The sequence below is a fragment of the Gossypium arboreum genome, chromosome 4 (assembly GCF_025698485.1).
Source record: "Gossypium arboreum isolate Shixiya-1 chromosome 4, ASM2569848v2, whole genome shotgun sequence".
Taxonomy (NCBI): domain Eukaryota; kingdom Viridiplantae; phylum Streptophyta; class Magnoliopsida; order Malvales; family Malvaceae; genus Gossypium; species Gossypium arboreum.
Genome location: NC_069073.1, coordinates 18,046,580 through 18,064,277, shown reverse-complemented (window position 1 = coordinate 18,064,277; position 17,698 = coordinate 18,046,580). Strand labels below are relative to the sequence as shown.

General features: G+C 34.2%; 1 protein-coding gene across 2 annotated transcripts; it reads right to left on the bottom strand.

Moving 5' to 3' along the window:
- Positions 1-13,674: 13,674 nt before the first annotated feature.
- LOC108459611 (xylan O-acetyltransferase 1-like) lies at positions 13,675-15,976 on the bottom strand. Of its 2 annotated transcripts, XM_017759013.2 has the most exons (6): positions 15,830-15,976; positions 15,291-15,688; positions 15,008-15,179; positions 14,584-14,783; positions 14,339-14,497; positions 13,675-14,241 (listed from the first exon to the last, which is right to left on the bottom strand). In XM_017759013.2, exons 2-6 carry the CDS (start codon positions 15,635-15,637, stop codon positions 13,890-13,892), a joined length of 1,230 nt encoding a protein of 409 aa, XP_017614502.1. In that variant the 5' UTR covers positions 15,638-15,688; positions 15,830-15,976; the 3' UTR covers positions 13,675-13,889. The 2 variants fall into 2 exon arrangements, with proteins under 2 accessions (XP_017614502.1, XP_052882683.1); XM_053026723.1 differs by having other exon boundaries at positions 15,291-15,951.
- Positions 15,977-17,698: the final 1,722 nt, after the last annotated feature.

Below are 17,698 nucleotides of genomic sequence, written 5' to 3'. Positions count from 1 at the left end.
CCGCAAGTCCCAAAAAGTCCGAACCTCAAGAATATTTCTTGGAGGTTTCAGTTGAGTATGGCTGAAATTTTGCTTGGGTCGACTCGAATACCCGATCGCAGATACCACGTGACCCAAGAAGCTAACCTCTCTTAACCGTAACTCACACTTGCTAAACTTAGCATATAACCGCTTATCCCGTAAAATTTGCAACACTAATCTCGGTGCTCGCATGTTCGGTCTCATCTCTTGAATAGACCAAGATGTCGCCGATAAACACAACTACGAACCGATCCAAATATGATCTCAAGATCCGATTCATCAAATCCATAAATACCGCAGGGCATTAGTGAGCCCAAACGGCATCACTAAGAACTCGTAGTGACCATATCTCGCTCAAGGCGGTTTTGGGTATGTCCGAATCTCGGATTCAAGAATCGATAATAGCCCGATCTCAAATCTATTTTTGAGAACACCGAGGTTCTTCAGCTTGATCGAACAAATCATCGATACGTGGTAACGGATACTTGTTCTTTATTGTCACTTTATTGTCGACGATAGTCGATGCACAACCTCATGGTTCCGCCCTTCTTTTCACAAACAACACCGGTGCACCCCAAGGTGAAAAACTCAAGCGAGCAAAACCTCTATCCATCAACTCTTGCAACTGAGCTTTCAACTCCTTTAATTCCGTTGGTGCCATACGATATGGAGCTATCGAAATCGGTGTGGTCCTGTGTACAAGCTCAATGCCAAACTCTATCTCCGAACAGTGGCAAACCCGCAATTCTTCTGAAAACGTCCGGTATTCACAAACCACCGCATGATTTGGGTTCTATTCCTAACTCCTTATCATCAAGTATATACGCAAGGTATGCTTCACACCCTTTTCTTACATATTTCGGGCCAACATTGATGATATTACACCGGCAACCCTTCAAGTTCAGAGACTCAACTCGGATCATCTCGTTGTTTGCGATCTCAAATCAATAGTCTTGCTTTTGCAATTCACAACCGCATCATGCACGGTCAACCAATCCAACCCAAGAATAACATCAAATTCATCGAACGGCAAAAGCATCAAGTCCGCCGGAAAACAGTACCTCAATTACTAGGGGCATTTCTTACACACTTTGTCGACCAAAGACATAACGACCCAAAGGATTTGACACCGAATTACGAACTCAAGAGACTCAATAGGTAAAGTCTTATTGGATGCTAAGGTTTCGCATATATAAGAATGAGTAGAACCGGGTCAATCAAAGCAATCACATTAGTATCAAAGAGAGTGAAAGTACCGTAATAACGTCTGGCGAGGAGGCATCCTCACGTGCGCAGATAGCATAAGTCCTAGCTGGAGCGCGAGCCTCGGATCTGGTCGCAGATCTCTAGATCCTCTCGACCACCACTAGCCTTGCCCGTATTTCCGGATGGTCTACCTCGAGCGTTGGTAGTACCGGTTTCCCACTCCGATCTACATTCTGCTCGCACAACCTCGGCAATCTTTAATGAAGTGGTCAACTGATCCACACTTGTAACAGAGCGGTCACGGAATCTACACTTCCAAAATGCCATTTGCCACAATCGGCACTCCGTCCTCTCTCGTCGATCATTCCCACTACGGCAATCAAGTGATTCGTGTGGTCACGGGGTCGATCGCGATCTCGCCTAGAAAAGCCCGGTGTCTCTAGATCGGCCTAAGCCATCTCTAAGTTTCTTTGATGATTGTTGGAAGGGCTTCCCAATACCTCTTCTACGAAACTCCCTTGCTCCCGCTTCGCTTTCCTTTTCTCCATACTAAACTCCTCGGCTTTGCATCGCCGCTCGACGAGAGTCACAAACTCTGATTTCCAAAATGCCAACATACGCCTTTATCTCATCATTCACCCATCTTGAGCGTTTACATCACGACTTCAAGAAATGCATTCTCGCAGATCGGCTAAGCCTCACGAATTTTCGCTCATAGTCGGTAACCGACATGGAACCTTGTTTAAGTTCGAGAAATTCCTTTCGCTTTTGGTCCATAAATCTCGATCGATATACTTTTTCCAAACTCGGTTTGGAAGAACTCCCAAGTTACTTGTTCATGGGCACAACAAGTCGAGTACTCCACCAATAGTAGGCGTAATCACGTAGCAAGGAGATGGTACACTTTAGGCATTCATCGGGTGTACAAGATAGCTCATCGAGTACCCGGATCGTGTTGTCCAACCAAAATTCGGCTTGCTCGGCATCATCACTATCCGTAGCTTTAAATTCAGTAGCCCCATGTTTTCGGATTCTATCAACTGGGGGCTTATTCGACCTTATTTGGTCAATTACGGAGGCATTGTAGGTGCGGGGCATGTGTTTGTTGGGAATGGAGGTTGTGGAATAGTAGTATTAGTTCGAATGTATTGGTTGAACCAATCATTCATCACGCTATAAAAGGCTTGTCTAGCCTCGTCATTCGGATTGCTAGCAACAGGTTGAGAGTCCGCCGGCGCTGTCCCTTGTGCGGGAGCAGGCGCCACACTCTCCACATCATCAGCTATCGCTCGGTTGGGATCGGATCCATTACTATAAATAAACACAAGTTCAAACGTCGAAATCACCACACTATCATATAATCACATAAATGGCATGTATAGCTAGACCCAAACGCATTACGGTAGTCCTAGAATCGACTAAACCGTAGCTCTGATACCAATAAAATTGTAACACCCGAACCCGAGACCGTCACCGAGTCGAACGCGAGGTGTTAACAGACTTCAACCCACTTATTGACAATTTTCAGACAAGCTGCCAATCTGAGTACTAGTCGCTCTAAAATTCATAACTTGAGTTTTACAACTCGAAAATCAGTTCCGTAAATTTTTCCTGAAACTAGACTCATATGTCCATCTACATATTTTTTCTAGAATTTTGGTCGAGCCAATTAGTACAGTTTATTAGTTAAAGTCTCGCCTGTTGTAGGGATCGACTACACTGACCTTTGTGCGTTACGAATTGGATATCTCCCTGTACAGGGCTTCAATACTAATGCCGTTTGTTTCTATAGAAACTAGACTCAGAGAGGAATCTACACATATATGGAATGACTCCTAATTATCTCTGGTTAATTTACAATGATTTTCCAAAGTTGGAACAGGGGATCCAGAAACCGTTCTGGCCCTATTTCACAAGAACTTTAAAATCTGTTAACTTATAACTCATATGACCATTTCGTTTCTTCCATATGAAAGTAGATTCATCAAGGTACACTTACATAATTTATTTGCTATTTAATACCATTCCTACTATTTTTAGTGATTTTTCACATCCACGTCACTGCTGCTGTCAGCATCTGCCTTTAGTAGGCTTTACCTATTTCATACTTTCCATGATTCAATTGGCCCTTTTACATACATAGCACAAAGCGTGATCATGATTAACCATTCCAATGGCTAATCGTTTCAAAATAATTCCATACCTCATAAGGGTCAACATACAAACGGTTATAGTTCTATGCTAAAACGATATAAGCCATTTTCGCATGGCTATCCAAGTTTACACAAACCGAAGGTACATGACCTTCAACAAAGGATGGTCCTATACATGCCATTTCAAAGTTCAACCAAAATTTGTACCAAAATGGGGCTTCGATAGTGTGGATGACTTCGACTTCTTTGATCCCGAATCCGATAGCTAACGAAATAAACCTATAAAACAGAGAGCCAAAGCAACGGGTAAGCATTTTAATGCTTAGTAAGTCTCAAGCAATGAAATCAGCTTTGACTAAGGTATTTTATTCACATGGCTAATTAAACCACTTTACTAATTCACATTCCCATACTCATACTTATTTCACATCACCGACCCTTATGTTCATACACAAAAGAACAACTTAGCCCAAGGCCGTAGCTCGTTTATCAACTTAGCGATACTTACTTGTAAGAATTCAATTAGTACAAGCACATACAAACATACCTCATTGCTGGAATTTTCACAAGTGTATAAGCTGAAATTTTCACAGCAAGATTGCTCACTTCCGAATCACATACTTTCGGGATTTAACCGGATATAGCGACTCGCACGATTGCCTTCGGGTCATAACCCGGATTTGGTGACTTGCACAAAGGCCTTCGGGTCTTAGCCCGGATATATCAACTCGCACGAATGCCTTCGGGTCTTAGCCCGGATATATCAACTCGCATCGAATGCCTTCGGTCTTAGCCCGGATATATCAACTCATACGAATGCCTTCGGTCTTAGCCCGGATATATTTCCAATGTTCACTTACATATATATCAATATTCAAGACACGCCCATAGTTCATTTTCACATTAAAGCTCTAACACAAAATATCTATCAACCTTTACTATTTCGCTCAATGGCCACACAAACAAGGAGCATAATTTTGATATAATTCAAGTAGGGTCATCACTTGAAGACTTACCTTGGATGTTGTCGGCGATTTGACGGCTATTCAACTACTTTTTCCTTCCCTTTATCGGATTTAGCTCCCTTTGCTCTTGAGCTAATTTACACAAATTTAACTTATTAAAATCTCATCATGATAGCTTATGGCGAATATGACAAGGAGTGTAAATGGTCATATGGCCATCCTTTAGCTCAAATACACAATGGTCATGCACATTTTTACATCACAACAAGCAATTCAATACATTCAAACATCAACGTGAAGTTCAAAGTACTTGGCCCTTATATACATTAGGCATCAAAGTTGTATATGTACGAAATCATAAATCGAACTCAACACATTAGTTAATATTCCTCTTAGCCAATTTTCTAAGCCAAGAATAGGCATCAATATGCTTGCCTCAAACCGAATGCATGCACACTAATTACCCTCATGTGGCCGAATATACACTTAATACCACACAAAAAAAACAGCATACATTTTACTACTAACACATTACATATCGTAATTCATTGCACATCTCTTATTTACTTCATAATCAACACATCATCACAAGCAAATATACACTTTGAATTAGTATATATGTCATACCAATCCATCATGTGCAAACATATATTCATGTAGGTGCAAGGGCGAATTCTCAAGTGGCTTATATCCAAATATATACACATTTCCAAAGCTTAAATCTTACTTACCATGCAACATGCATGAATTATACTTATGGATATATCATGGCGAATACCACAACACCACACCATTTCAATTTGGTCATGGTGAAACAAAGAACTTAGTATCTCATTCAAAAAATGCTAAAAGAAAATCTAAGAATCTTCAATCCTCCATCACATGTATCACTTTCAAGCTTGTTATTTAACATGCAATGGCATTAACACCACATTCACTTTGGCGAATTTCATTCCCATGACATAACAAGGATTTGAACCATGGGCTAACAAGAACATTAAGCTAGCAACTAAAAACATGCATGAACCTCAAACATACCTTAATCTTGATGCAAGTTTAGCCAACCTCTTCCTAATCCTCTTCCAAACCAAGTATGAAGCAAAACTCCTTCCTTAACCTTAGTATTTTCGCCAACAAGAGAGTGAAAAGAGATGAACAAAATTTTTCTTTCTTCCTTTAGGACATTCGCCAAGCTATGGAGGAAGATGGACACTTTTTTTTTTTTTCTCATCTACTAACATTAATTGTTTATTCCATAACCCTTATTTTATTCTTTCCATCATAACCCATTTACCAAACATGTTTCATGACATGATTTTTGCCCATAAATCCTTGTCATGGCCGGCCACTAGCTATGGGGAAATTTGACATGCAAGTCCATTGTTTTGCATGCATCCTTTAATTAGTCATCACACATTTCCCTCATACTTTCAAAGTTTATTACTAGGTCCTTTCTAGTGAAATTCACATCTATAATTCTAAATCAAAGCATAAAAAATATCACACATGAGTTAACACACATTATAGGCAATAAAATAAATATTAAATTATTTTTATGCCTTGGTTTTGTGGTCCCGAAACCACATTTCGACTAGGGTCGTTTTAAGGCTGTCACAGTATATTTTGATACAGTCAAATGTCTTCCGTAATAGGTTGTACTGATAAGACTGATGTTGGATATACCACAATCTATGTAGTGGGATACGGTTGATCAATATACGATTTGTCCCTCCTACATAATGGGAGCAATATCTTAGTCCACTTGATTGAGTGAGACTAGAAATGCATGGCCATGCTCGAATAACTTGATATGAGATATCATACTTATTTGTTTATTGTTGCCTACTTAAGATATCAAGAAACATGATATTGGATTATGCAAGTGTAACTGTTCCATGACTTGTATCCAATCTAAATGTAATACATGAAAAAGATTATCACAGAAAAGTTAAGTCGAATTACGACTTCTTGTAAATTAGGTAGCAATGACGCATTGCTAGATGTCACTCATTGCTTGTATTATTAGAAATGTTCTAGTATTACTACTAACGTTACAAGAACCTACAAGGTCACAACCTTTGGTTAAAACAAACAAAATCCAAACACAGTTGGTACTGTGTTTAGCTGTCACATGAATTAAATTAATTATTGAATTAATTTATTTGACAGTTAAATATTAAACAAATTAAATGTACAAGCTTATTGTACAAAAATAGAGAACATAATTAAAATTAATATATGAATTTGATTCATATAAAATCTAAACAGGGTATAGTTTACCAAAATTATTATAATAAATTATTATAATTATGAATTCGGTCAAAAATTAAAACATTGTAGTTATAATTCTTTTTGGAAAGAATATAAGGTTTTTAATGCTTCCATATGTTCTCTATAAGATGATCCATTTTCAATATATGGATACCAAAATCCCGAATTAGGGTAAAGTGTGTTTAAAAGAAAATAAGAAAAGGGTTTAGCAGCCGTTTTAGGGAGATTTTCTTTGGAAAAGTTTCAAAAGAGTTTTTGTAGTTCGTTTTAATATCGGGTGGAGTACGTAGAGGTCGAGACATTTTTGTTGTGGCTTGGAATCAACCTTATTTCAACCTGTTTCTGTTTCTCATACATGAATCCATGGTTAAGGATCGCCGAAATATTTTTTTCGCTATGCCACGAGGCGTATTGGCAGTCCCAACATATACAACTTTTGCAGTATGTAGTGTTATTCACAATAGTGGAATTCATAGCCCTAGACATGGGTAAATAATATTCTCTCATTGGCATTACATGGTTGATGAAAAGTAAATGTGTCCATAGGTCGTTCGTTTTTCTGATGAATGACTTGATTACTATTTGATAGTAATTGAGTTTTCATAAAGGAAGATGTATTTGTTACAATGAGATAAAATATGATCATATTAGGAGCATGAATATTAACTCAAAAACATTAAAAATTTCCTATGAGGGTAACACAATTATGACAAGGTCATTGGATGAACACTGATCGAGTTGCTTTTGTAATTGTATGTCGTTGGGAAAGCTCAGTCACGATACTGTAGTGGATTGATTTCATGACTAAATGAGTTTATAATTAATAGGCGAAAAGCTGGAACTTAATTATAAATTGTTTGAGCCTCAATTGCATATATCCAATCGGTCCCTCCATTAGCTCGTTGAAATCAGAAATGAATTGCATGTTGAATCAAATGAACATAAATGAATAGAAATGATGAAAAATGGAGAAATGAGAAACATTTGGAAATGATTACAGTTTTCTCCAAGATAAAAATGAAAATGGAGAAATAAAATCATTTCGAAATGATTATGGTTTTCTTCAAAATGAAAATGAAAATGAAGAAATGAAATAATTTTGAAATGAATGTGGTTTGCTTCAAAATGTAAATGAAAATGACTTGAAAATAAAATTTATGTTTTTCAAATTAAATGAAGTTTGAAAATGGAAATAAATCATTTGGTCATAGTGAACCGTTGAATGTAGAAATATTAAATATATTTTCTCATATATTCTTTTACGGTAAAATCATCATGATTTTAACATAATTAAAATTGGGTTGAGAAGATTATTTAATTAGAAAATATTAAGATATTTATTTTGGGAAATAGAAAAAAATATATTGGGTTAATCAAATTATAAAATATTGGGTTAAAAGCCCAGGAAGTACTTGTAACTGGACTTGAGATAGGAGAGGCCCAAAAGCCCTTATGTTAATGAAGGGGATGACAAACTCTAGTATTATTAACTAGGATTGTCGCTCTCTATACTTTTAGATAAACTAGAAGTTCGTTTTTCTAGTTGACATAAACTTCTACAATTCAACAAGGGTTCTACCTCCTCTCATTATAAATAGATGGCACCGGTCAGAACTCTAAGATATTGTTACTCAGCCTGAAAATAGAGAAAATTTATTCTCAACTATTAAGTCTATTTTCCAGAATAACAATTTCCGTCAGTTTCTATTTGAGAAGAGATTTTTCATTTTCAAACTTAAATAAAAAAATTATTTCTAGTTTGTGTTTTGATTCGAATTGTTCAAGTTCATACTTGAAGTTGTTTGTAGTACGAGAATAATAGAGAATGTCGTTTGGTTGAAAGCTGGGAACGACAAGGATCCGTCTATCCGAAAACACAATTACGAATTTGGTTTAGAGTTTATTGCTATAAATATCATAAACCAGTTTGATTTTCAAAATTTTAATTTCCCACTGTGTAAGAAAACTATTTTCGAACTGATTTTTTTCCAACATGTGGTTCAAAAAATCATTACGGTTCCCAATGTCCGATTCACTATCCAACCAATGTTGATAGTTGTGAAGAAGAATGTACGTATGACATTGAGCCTGTTAAGGAGTCTTCTTTTAGTGCTACCGTTGACAATGATGATATGAATGAGCAAGAAACTTTGAGTGCCACCATTTGTGAAGACAGTGAGTATGATTCTGTGCTTATTTTTTAGTCTAAATCTAACGTTGCACCTTATTCCAAAATTGATGTCAAATAAGTTGATAGTAATAATGCGAACTATGATGATAGTGATAGTGAACTTTGTGAACTAGAAAAAGTTGATAGTGAGATTTTTTTTTCTTAAAAGCCTATGGATTTAGACGAGTTAGACATTTATTTTCCTCCTAAAGAGTTGTATTCTGATGACTTCAATGGTCAAAATTTTAGTAAGGGGATTGAAGGGAAGTGCGGATGATTCATGCCAAAAGGCTGAGAGAAAATAGACATTGAGCAATAAAAGTCAATTTGATGATCAAAATTTGGTAAGTGAAAATTCCTATAAGGTAAAATTAGAGAATTCAATTCACATTGAAAAAGAGAATGGAAAGAAAGAGATAACCTATCTGAAAGAGAGGAATGATTATGTTTTCACTAACCTTAACGAATTTGTCTAGTGGACTTTTTTCATTCTTTCAGGAATTTTTTGATCATTTGAGAGGAACTCTATCAAACCATTCCATCTATGACAAAGATTCTTTCTTGTTCCAACGAAGACAAGATTCAAGGACAAATCTTTACGAGAAAAGGAAGAATGATACACACCGAAGGTGCAAATTTTCAAGTTTGGAAAATTAATCAACTTGCGACAACTTTTTGGATAGGATCTAGGCATTTCTAGGTTGAGATGTCTCATGGTATATTATGGTCTATCTCTTATATTCAAAATGCACTTTGAATCACTTGATTTTGAGTTTTGTAACTCAAGTTATGATCGTTTTAGTGAAGACTGGGCGAGCAAAATTCCTAGACTGGATTATTACAGAAATTAAGAGTTTTGAGCTTTTATTCGAGTTTAAATCATATTGGATTTGATTTTTAGTTTGAATTTTTATTATATATGAGTCCAATATTGTATTTATTAGGTTTTATTATTTTATTAGTTATTTATTCTGAATTTTTGATTTTTTAAGTATTTTAAGTTATTTAGAGTTTTAAGTTTCTTAGTCAATAAGAAGTTTAGTTTAAAACTACTTGTTTAGATTAATTTGATTTTTAATATACTTGAGAGTTTTATTTGGTTGTACTTAGCTAGGTTATATAAAGGCCTCGTCATTATTCATTAGAGACATAATTGTTGTCATTAATAAAGTTTTCAACTTTAGTAGTTAATTTCTTTGTGCAAGATTTTTTTCTTGTGATTTTTAGAAGTAATTTTTTCTCGATTTTTTCAAAGAGTCATGAGAATTCATTATTCATCATTCAATTTGCCAATAAATTATTTCTTAGAGGGTTGATTAGAGTTATTAATTGAGTTTATTAGTGTTTATATCTCAAATGGTTCAATTGAAAACTTATCCATCTATCCATCACATCTATCACATCCATCACATCCATCTGTTTATTTAATCTATATTCGATTTTTATTTTTTTGTTTTATTTATTTATTTATTTTGAATATTCACTCTTTATTGTTAAATTTCTTATTTTAGTTATTTTATTTTTCTTTGTTTTCCTAAATTTATTTGGTATTTTCTTTTCAGGTTAAATCCAAATCTTTCTTTCTCGAGTTGAACAATTTGAAAACGATCTTGATCCGTTGTTTTCTATAAGAGAGTTGCTAACATAGTAGAGATCAATTACAATCAACTCCCTATCAAGCAATAACTAAAATAGCAATATACAATATAATAATAAAAACTAATGTAAATTGGATGGTTGGAGATGAGTCTTAAAAGTTTGTCCCGATCCAACGTCCTTGATTCAAAGGATTTGATTTGTATAATCTATCAAATCCAATCCTTAGAATATGTTTCTCCAAATGGACTGATATTCATTGATAAGCTTGAATATTTCCATAATATCAACATTTCTCATAGCCCACAAATTTTGTTTAAAAAATTGTCAACTTTAAATATGACATGTAAGTTGTCTATCATAGCAATAATTGTAATGGCCACTGACATTGGCACATAGACATCTACTTCAAAAACTTGCAGCAACAGTCATCATAAATGTAGAGTAGTTGTAAAAAACATGTCAAGAAGTACTCAACTAGTGCCATAAAAGAGGACTTAAATGATAATTTTATTAATGAGCTTATAGCTTGTGCAGACAAGACTACTATTGAAGAGAGTGCTTTTGGTGAAGGTGAGGACTCTATTGTTATAATTGTAAGCCATGTTATTTTGGTAATTGACCTTGGATCATCTAATGAGGAGGAGGCTATAACTCCTTTAGTTCAAAATAAGTGAAGGGCTAATATCGTGGCTCCCCTTCTCAATATCGAGGAGATGGCAATAATGAGGGCAAAGGGATGAGGCACATTTTTTTCTTGCCTAACCCCGACCTAATTTCTATACTTCCCGCCCTGACCTTGCTCTAAACCTAATTTCATTATGATTCTCCCTTAAAACCCCACCCTAACCTTGAAATAACTTCCTCCATCCTGTCTAAATTTTTCATATAATGTTAAATATTATTTTTTTTACCAAATGAGACCAAATATATATCATAAAATAAAATTTGAACTTTATAAAAAATATATAAAAAATATTTATAAGATTAAAATATATCTTGTAAATTTTTATAAATTAAGAAATTATATTTAAAACATTTAAAATTATTATAAAATTAAAAGATGAATACTTTTGTAAATATATTGAGTGGAAATTTTTACCTAAAGGAACGCCAAAAATTTTAATAAAAAAGAGACAAAAATGACATTTATAATGTTGAGTTGAATTGAAACCGTACGGTTCAAGTATTTTTGCCATCCTTAGATAGGAGCCACCTTTATTACTAAGGAGATTGTAGTATCCTTAAGTTTAGAAAATTTTGGTGAGTGTTTTTATTTTGGGTTTATTGACTATTTTAGTGTGTCTGCCTCTAAAGGGTGTTGATTTCTCTATTTATATGATACGGTTCTTAGATGATGTAATGTCATAGGCAAGTCCTCATGCATGCCAACACGTATCCTATGTTAGATTTGTAAAATAAATCTGAAATAAAACTTAATAAACCAGAATCTATCATGTCAAATGATCAAGAATAAATTAAGAACAAAACTAGATGCGGAAGCATACCAGAATCTATTAATTTTACTGGATATTGGGGATTTGATCTTCCAAATTAGCACACAAGAAATTCAGAGAATATCTACTCTTTCTTTCCTAATAATGGGATATTAGAAAAGATATCTTGTGTATAATTTGGGGACCATAACCCTAATATTTATAACCTTGGCATATTAGTTCTAATCAAATTCTAATTAGCCCATCATTAATTAGAATTTAGTTAGAACTCAATTACTAGAGTATCCACACATATTTGACCCATACTTTATTTAATAATTAAAGCCCAATAAAATTTTAACCAAATTAGATCACGTTTAATTTGGGCTAACCTATTATGATAGTAAATAATAACATGTAATTACTCTTCTTATATATGTGATGTCCATATTTTCCAACATCCTATTCTAGGATTAACACGTGTTTCCTACGTGTGGGTTCACCTGCATGGCGGTGCGAACCCACCCTGTACAAGCTCATGAAAGGATGTGAACACCTCATGTGCGAATCCAAGATGCAAACCATACAGGCTATGGGTCAGGACCCAATTAGGTAACCGGGTAGCGGGTCGATAGTGACAAGCACCATAACAATTTGTCCCCCACCTAGTTCAAAGAAGATTTATATAGTGACTTTTCTAAGAACCCGGCTTTGCAAGGTGGGGGTTTTTAAGAAAGAAACTTATCACATACGCTTTTCGTTAAGGTTATAAAGCTGCTAGGGAAATTCTCATTAGGGTGAGTTGTCTTAGCTTTCTAAGTTTCTGATGGTTGAAAATTTGTCCATGCTCAGCGCATCAAATTGTTGAGTGTTTTAGTGTATCTGTCTTTAAAGGGTGTTGATTTCTTTATTTATATGATATGATTCCTAGATGATGTGACACCGTAGGTAGGTCTCCATGCATGCCAACACGTACCCTATTCTAGGATTAACACGTGTTTCCTACGTGTGGGTTCGCTTGCATGGTGGTGCAAACCCATCCCATGCAAGCTCATGAAAGGATGCAAACATCTCACATGTGAACCCAAGATGCGCATGCAGGCTATGAGTCGAGACCCAATCAAGTAACCAGGTAATAGATTGGTAATGACGAGCACCATAACAAGGTTGAGTTGATTTTTAACTTGTGTTGGAGAGAAAGCCTCAAGGGAGTCCCATTCCAAAGATCCTTCAAGGAGGGACTCACGAACTTCCAAACATGCACTTGCTCCACCAAGGAAGTGACTCCTATAAGAAATGTGGTTGGCAAAAAAGTGTTTGTTGTTGTACCTCTTACCATGCCCCAAGGTTGCATCCTCTTGTGACACATACATGAAGCGTGATCCTCAAAAGAACCAAGTGAGGCGCCACTCCCCTATACGCTCCAAGGGATAAAGGTAAACAAATAATGAGGACTTAGTAGGGGTAGGGAAGGCTTGGAAGTCCTCCTAGCCATTACTTTGTTTGGCAAGATCATCTTGATGCCGAGGAGTTACCAAGACGGGGTGTTAATGGAGCAGATGTTTCCCTAAAAGGTATATCGAAAAATTTTAAATAGCAGTCCTACTAAGACTTGTCGGTCTATTCAAACTTTACTTGGTGAAGCTTCTACTGCAATGACTGCCATGAGTGCCCTCAGTAGGATAGTGGGGCATAATTGTACCAAATGAATTTAAAAAGAAAAAGAAGAAGAGAACGAACATTTTTAAAATGAAGCAAAAATTTTCTTTGTATTTCAAGAATAAGCAGGGTAGCATTTTGTTGAGATTTTACTATTGCAGCTTTACTGGTCACACTCTAGCTATGTTAACTCTCCATTTCTTTTAAACTATCCATGCCAAACATATTTCAGATATTGATCAAAGCTATCCATGCCAGACACAATCAGGTGTATACTCATGTCTGATATATACCCGTACACGATGCTTACTCCAAGTTGAGATAACTAAGGACTCGAGAATTCTTTAACAATATCACATTGAATTCCAACAAGCAGTTTATCAATCATTAAAATAAAAGAAATTATATGTGATCAAGAGTGTGAAATGATTTGTGTATAGAGGAGCTCATTCCATGTATCAGGTAACCCTGGCAGGCACCAATGGATGCAGTCTGCGTATTTAGCTGGATCAGCTTGCTGCTCCTTTGTAATCAACTGGCCTTGCCGGGTTGTATAAACTGACGTATGCGCATCTTTCCGGTACTCGGACATGGCTGTAATATTGATGAAGTTAACAGGTACTTTCATGGATTGAATCACATCTGCAACCATTTGTAATGCCCTATAATCTGTGCCAATATACGGTGGTGGAATCGACAAGTTAGTCATCGGTAGAGTCTGGTTTGCACATAAAATTCCATCAGGGTTGTTCCAATCCGAACTCCTGTTTCATTCAAGTGATGAACAATGGAAAAATTAAGTAAAATATGAACATTTTCCAAAAAAGAAACAGAAAACAAGTTTAAAGGATATGTTTTAACTTAATATGAGTAGGTGACATGCTCATGAAGTAGACTGAAGTGAACTTGGAATCAACGTTTTCATCAACCCATTTAGCCCATCTTTTTACTACTCTCCCATAAGCTATAGGCCTTTCGATTTCATCGTACTCGACCGGTTCTGCATCAAACGATCCTCGTCTTTCCATCACATTGAAAACCCATTAATTTCACGGCTGATAGTTGAAGTTTACAGCAGAATCATAAGGTTTTCAATATATACTTACAAGACTTTCATATATCCACTGTTCATCCACCAAATATATGTGTTGAAAATCAAGTAATCTACACCTTTCCAATCATCTCCATTGTTCTTGATTGATTCAGGCTTGATTATACGGTCTTTTATACTGTGCCGCCATGGATTGTCTGAATTAGATTCAACCAGAAATGGTGACCAAAAGAACTCCACTGTGGTGTTGTACTCCTATGCTAGCATTCAAGGAAATCAATAATGGTGAGTGGATTATCATTAAAATTTTCAATTCATTTATCATATTGCTCATTTTCCATTATCCCCATTTCTTTAATGAGCACCTGTTTTTGCAGGTAGACCTTCCATTATTTTAATCCCGTTGGCTCATGCATAAAATCAAATAGATTGGAGATTCGGGTATCACTATTCTGTTTGTCGGTAAGGAAGAAATGTACCTTAATGCTGAAGATAATTAAAGAACCAGACTTTTTGCGGCCCTTTTTTCCAGAAACACCAGATTGAAGAAGTAGACAAACCATGGATTCCCACTGGTTTCTATTTAATGAATCCCCCACAAACATAAGCCTTTTCCCACGAAGTTTTTCAAGCAATAATCTTGCATTGAATCTAACAAAACCAAGAAAAAAGTAGCTTCGAAACTAATTAATTGAACCCATTTTTTTATTTCTTCAAGGAAAAAAAGGGTGAGAAAAATTTGTTATCAAGTGATAAACTTACTTGGGTAAAGAACAATCTCTGGGTTGCCATCTCCAATTCTGATAAAGAGAATCAAATCTTCCATTTTTAATGCAAGTAACTTGTTCTGAGAGAAACTTACATTCATCTTCTTTATACAAAGGATGGGTTATTTTATCAAGAACCCATTTCCCAGTGAAGAGATCACAGTCTTTTGGTGGTAGCTTAACTTCATCACCTTCCTCCAGGAATCCTGGAAATCTCAACTTTGCCAAGAAAATTGACCTTGTTACCTGTTGGAAATCATCACAGTAGATGAACAATTTGAATACAAGTATCAATATCAGCGAAAACAGAATTGTGTGGCTGATGTTGCAGCTGTGCCTCATTGCTTGAAGATAATGAAAACAGCAATCCCCGAGACAAAGATTAATTTCTGACTGCAATCATTCATATCAGACAAACAGCGAAAATATATGGTATATTAGCAGTGTTTGGAAAAGCTTTCAGAATCTGAAAATCAAGATAGTTATTTCTACAAATGTATTCATGGATGCTATAAAAATAAGAATTTCACGCACATGTCTTCATTAGAAATTGCAAGTCAATATTTTATGTTTTTCCTAGCTTTGCCTTTTTTTTTTTTTTTTTTTGTCTTTTTCCATATTTTGTCACACTTCGTTGGATATTGCAATCACTGGCCACTGATTTATTCCTTTCCCTGAAATTGTGGGAGTATAATATCTGGCCTTTACGACCGACACTTTCATTTTTTTTTTCCTTATATTATGGCAATTTATGTTAAACTTTTAATTTATGTTAGGTTTAATTATGGATTATATTCTATTCACTTGTGAAACTCCTCTTTCTATTTTAGTTTTCATACTTGAAGAGTTAATTTACCTTTTATACTTCCAAGCAATCGCTTAAAATTGAGCTGGTATTTTTAATTTGCCAAAATAATAAGCTCATCACCTTGTATAAGTTCTTATCTTTGCGTTCAATGTTTGTTATTACATGAATAGCCACTTTCCAACATTTGAATGATTCAATAGTGTTAATTTATCTTTGTATAAAAATTGTTTAACAGTTGATTTTCAAGTCAATGTTTTGACAAGATGATTTAATTGTAGAATATTCTCAATTTTCAGTAAAGTAGTGTTTGGTATAATGAAAATAATCACTTTCTTGAAAGTGATTCTAATTTTTTTAGAAGTTACATTCTCATGAATATTGTAATCTGATTCCATGATAAAATATTATAAAGTTATTTTCATATGTAAATTGAAAATTTTAAAATAATATTAAGACATAATTAACTTAGGATATTAGCTTACTAATAAATGTAAAAAAAGAAGCTATTGCCTTCTTTCTTTATCCTACTACTTAGTTTTTTTATTATTTTAACAGATTCTTCACAAATATTATATATATATATATATTTTTTTAATTTATTCCAAAACAAGTTTTATATATACATGATTTTATATGTGCATTATTATATTTAGAAAATATATGTAAGACAAATTTTAAACAAGTTTACTTTCAATTAAAATTATAAATTAAAAATTAAAAATATCTATTAAAATTTATTATTAAATATTTAATCCAAATATTTATTAAGAGTAAAGTTTATTATAAAATTAAATACATGAATATTATCTTTTATTCAATAAGAGTAAATTCAGAAATTATCATTACATTTTTAAGAAAATACTTAGTGAACCAAACATGATAATATAACTTTCTTAGGATTTTAATCAATACATTCCAATATATACCTAACATTGTAAAGTAACTTTCTTGGTAATCATATTCCCAGTATTTACATTTCAAGGAATCACATTCCATTGAAATCATAACATGAAAAAGCACCAAACACTACCTAAATATGATTTACCAAATTCTAACAAGTAAAAGGATTAACTTATCAAATTGGATAAAAATCATAATTAAACGTTATATTTATATTAATATGATAAATTAGTGATTTTTATTATATAAATTTGTTAATTCATTACACATGTTGAAATTATAAACTAGATTCTAAATTGGTTCAAAATTTTTAAATTTTCTAATTGAGTCTTTAAAGTATCGATATCATATCAATCATGTCTTTATGTCCATTTAACTATTAAATGTTAGTTTGAATATGATATTGAACATATTTAAAAGATGTAGATCAAATTTTATAAATATGTGTATTTATCATATTGACAACTTAAATTTCACGTATTAAAATAAATAAATAGTACCCTTAAATTTTAATGACACAATCTTACTAAAACATTTGGTCTACAAATATAGTACATACAAAATAGCAATAAAAAATAAAGGGAATATTAAAGAAATGGTTAGTATTTGAAATACTAGCAATGTAATTTTTTTTACCCCACAAACAACTTCAAAAAATTGTCAGGTGTCTTTTTTTAAAAAAAATATTTTTCTAT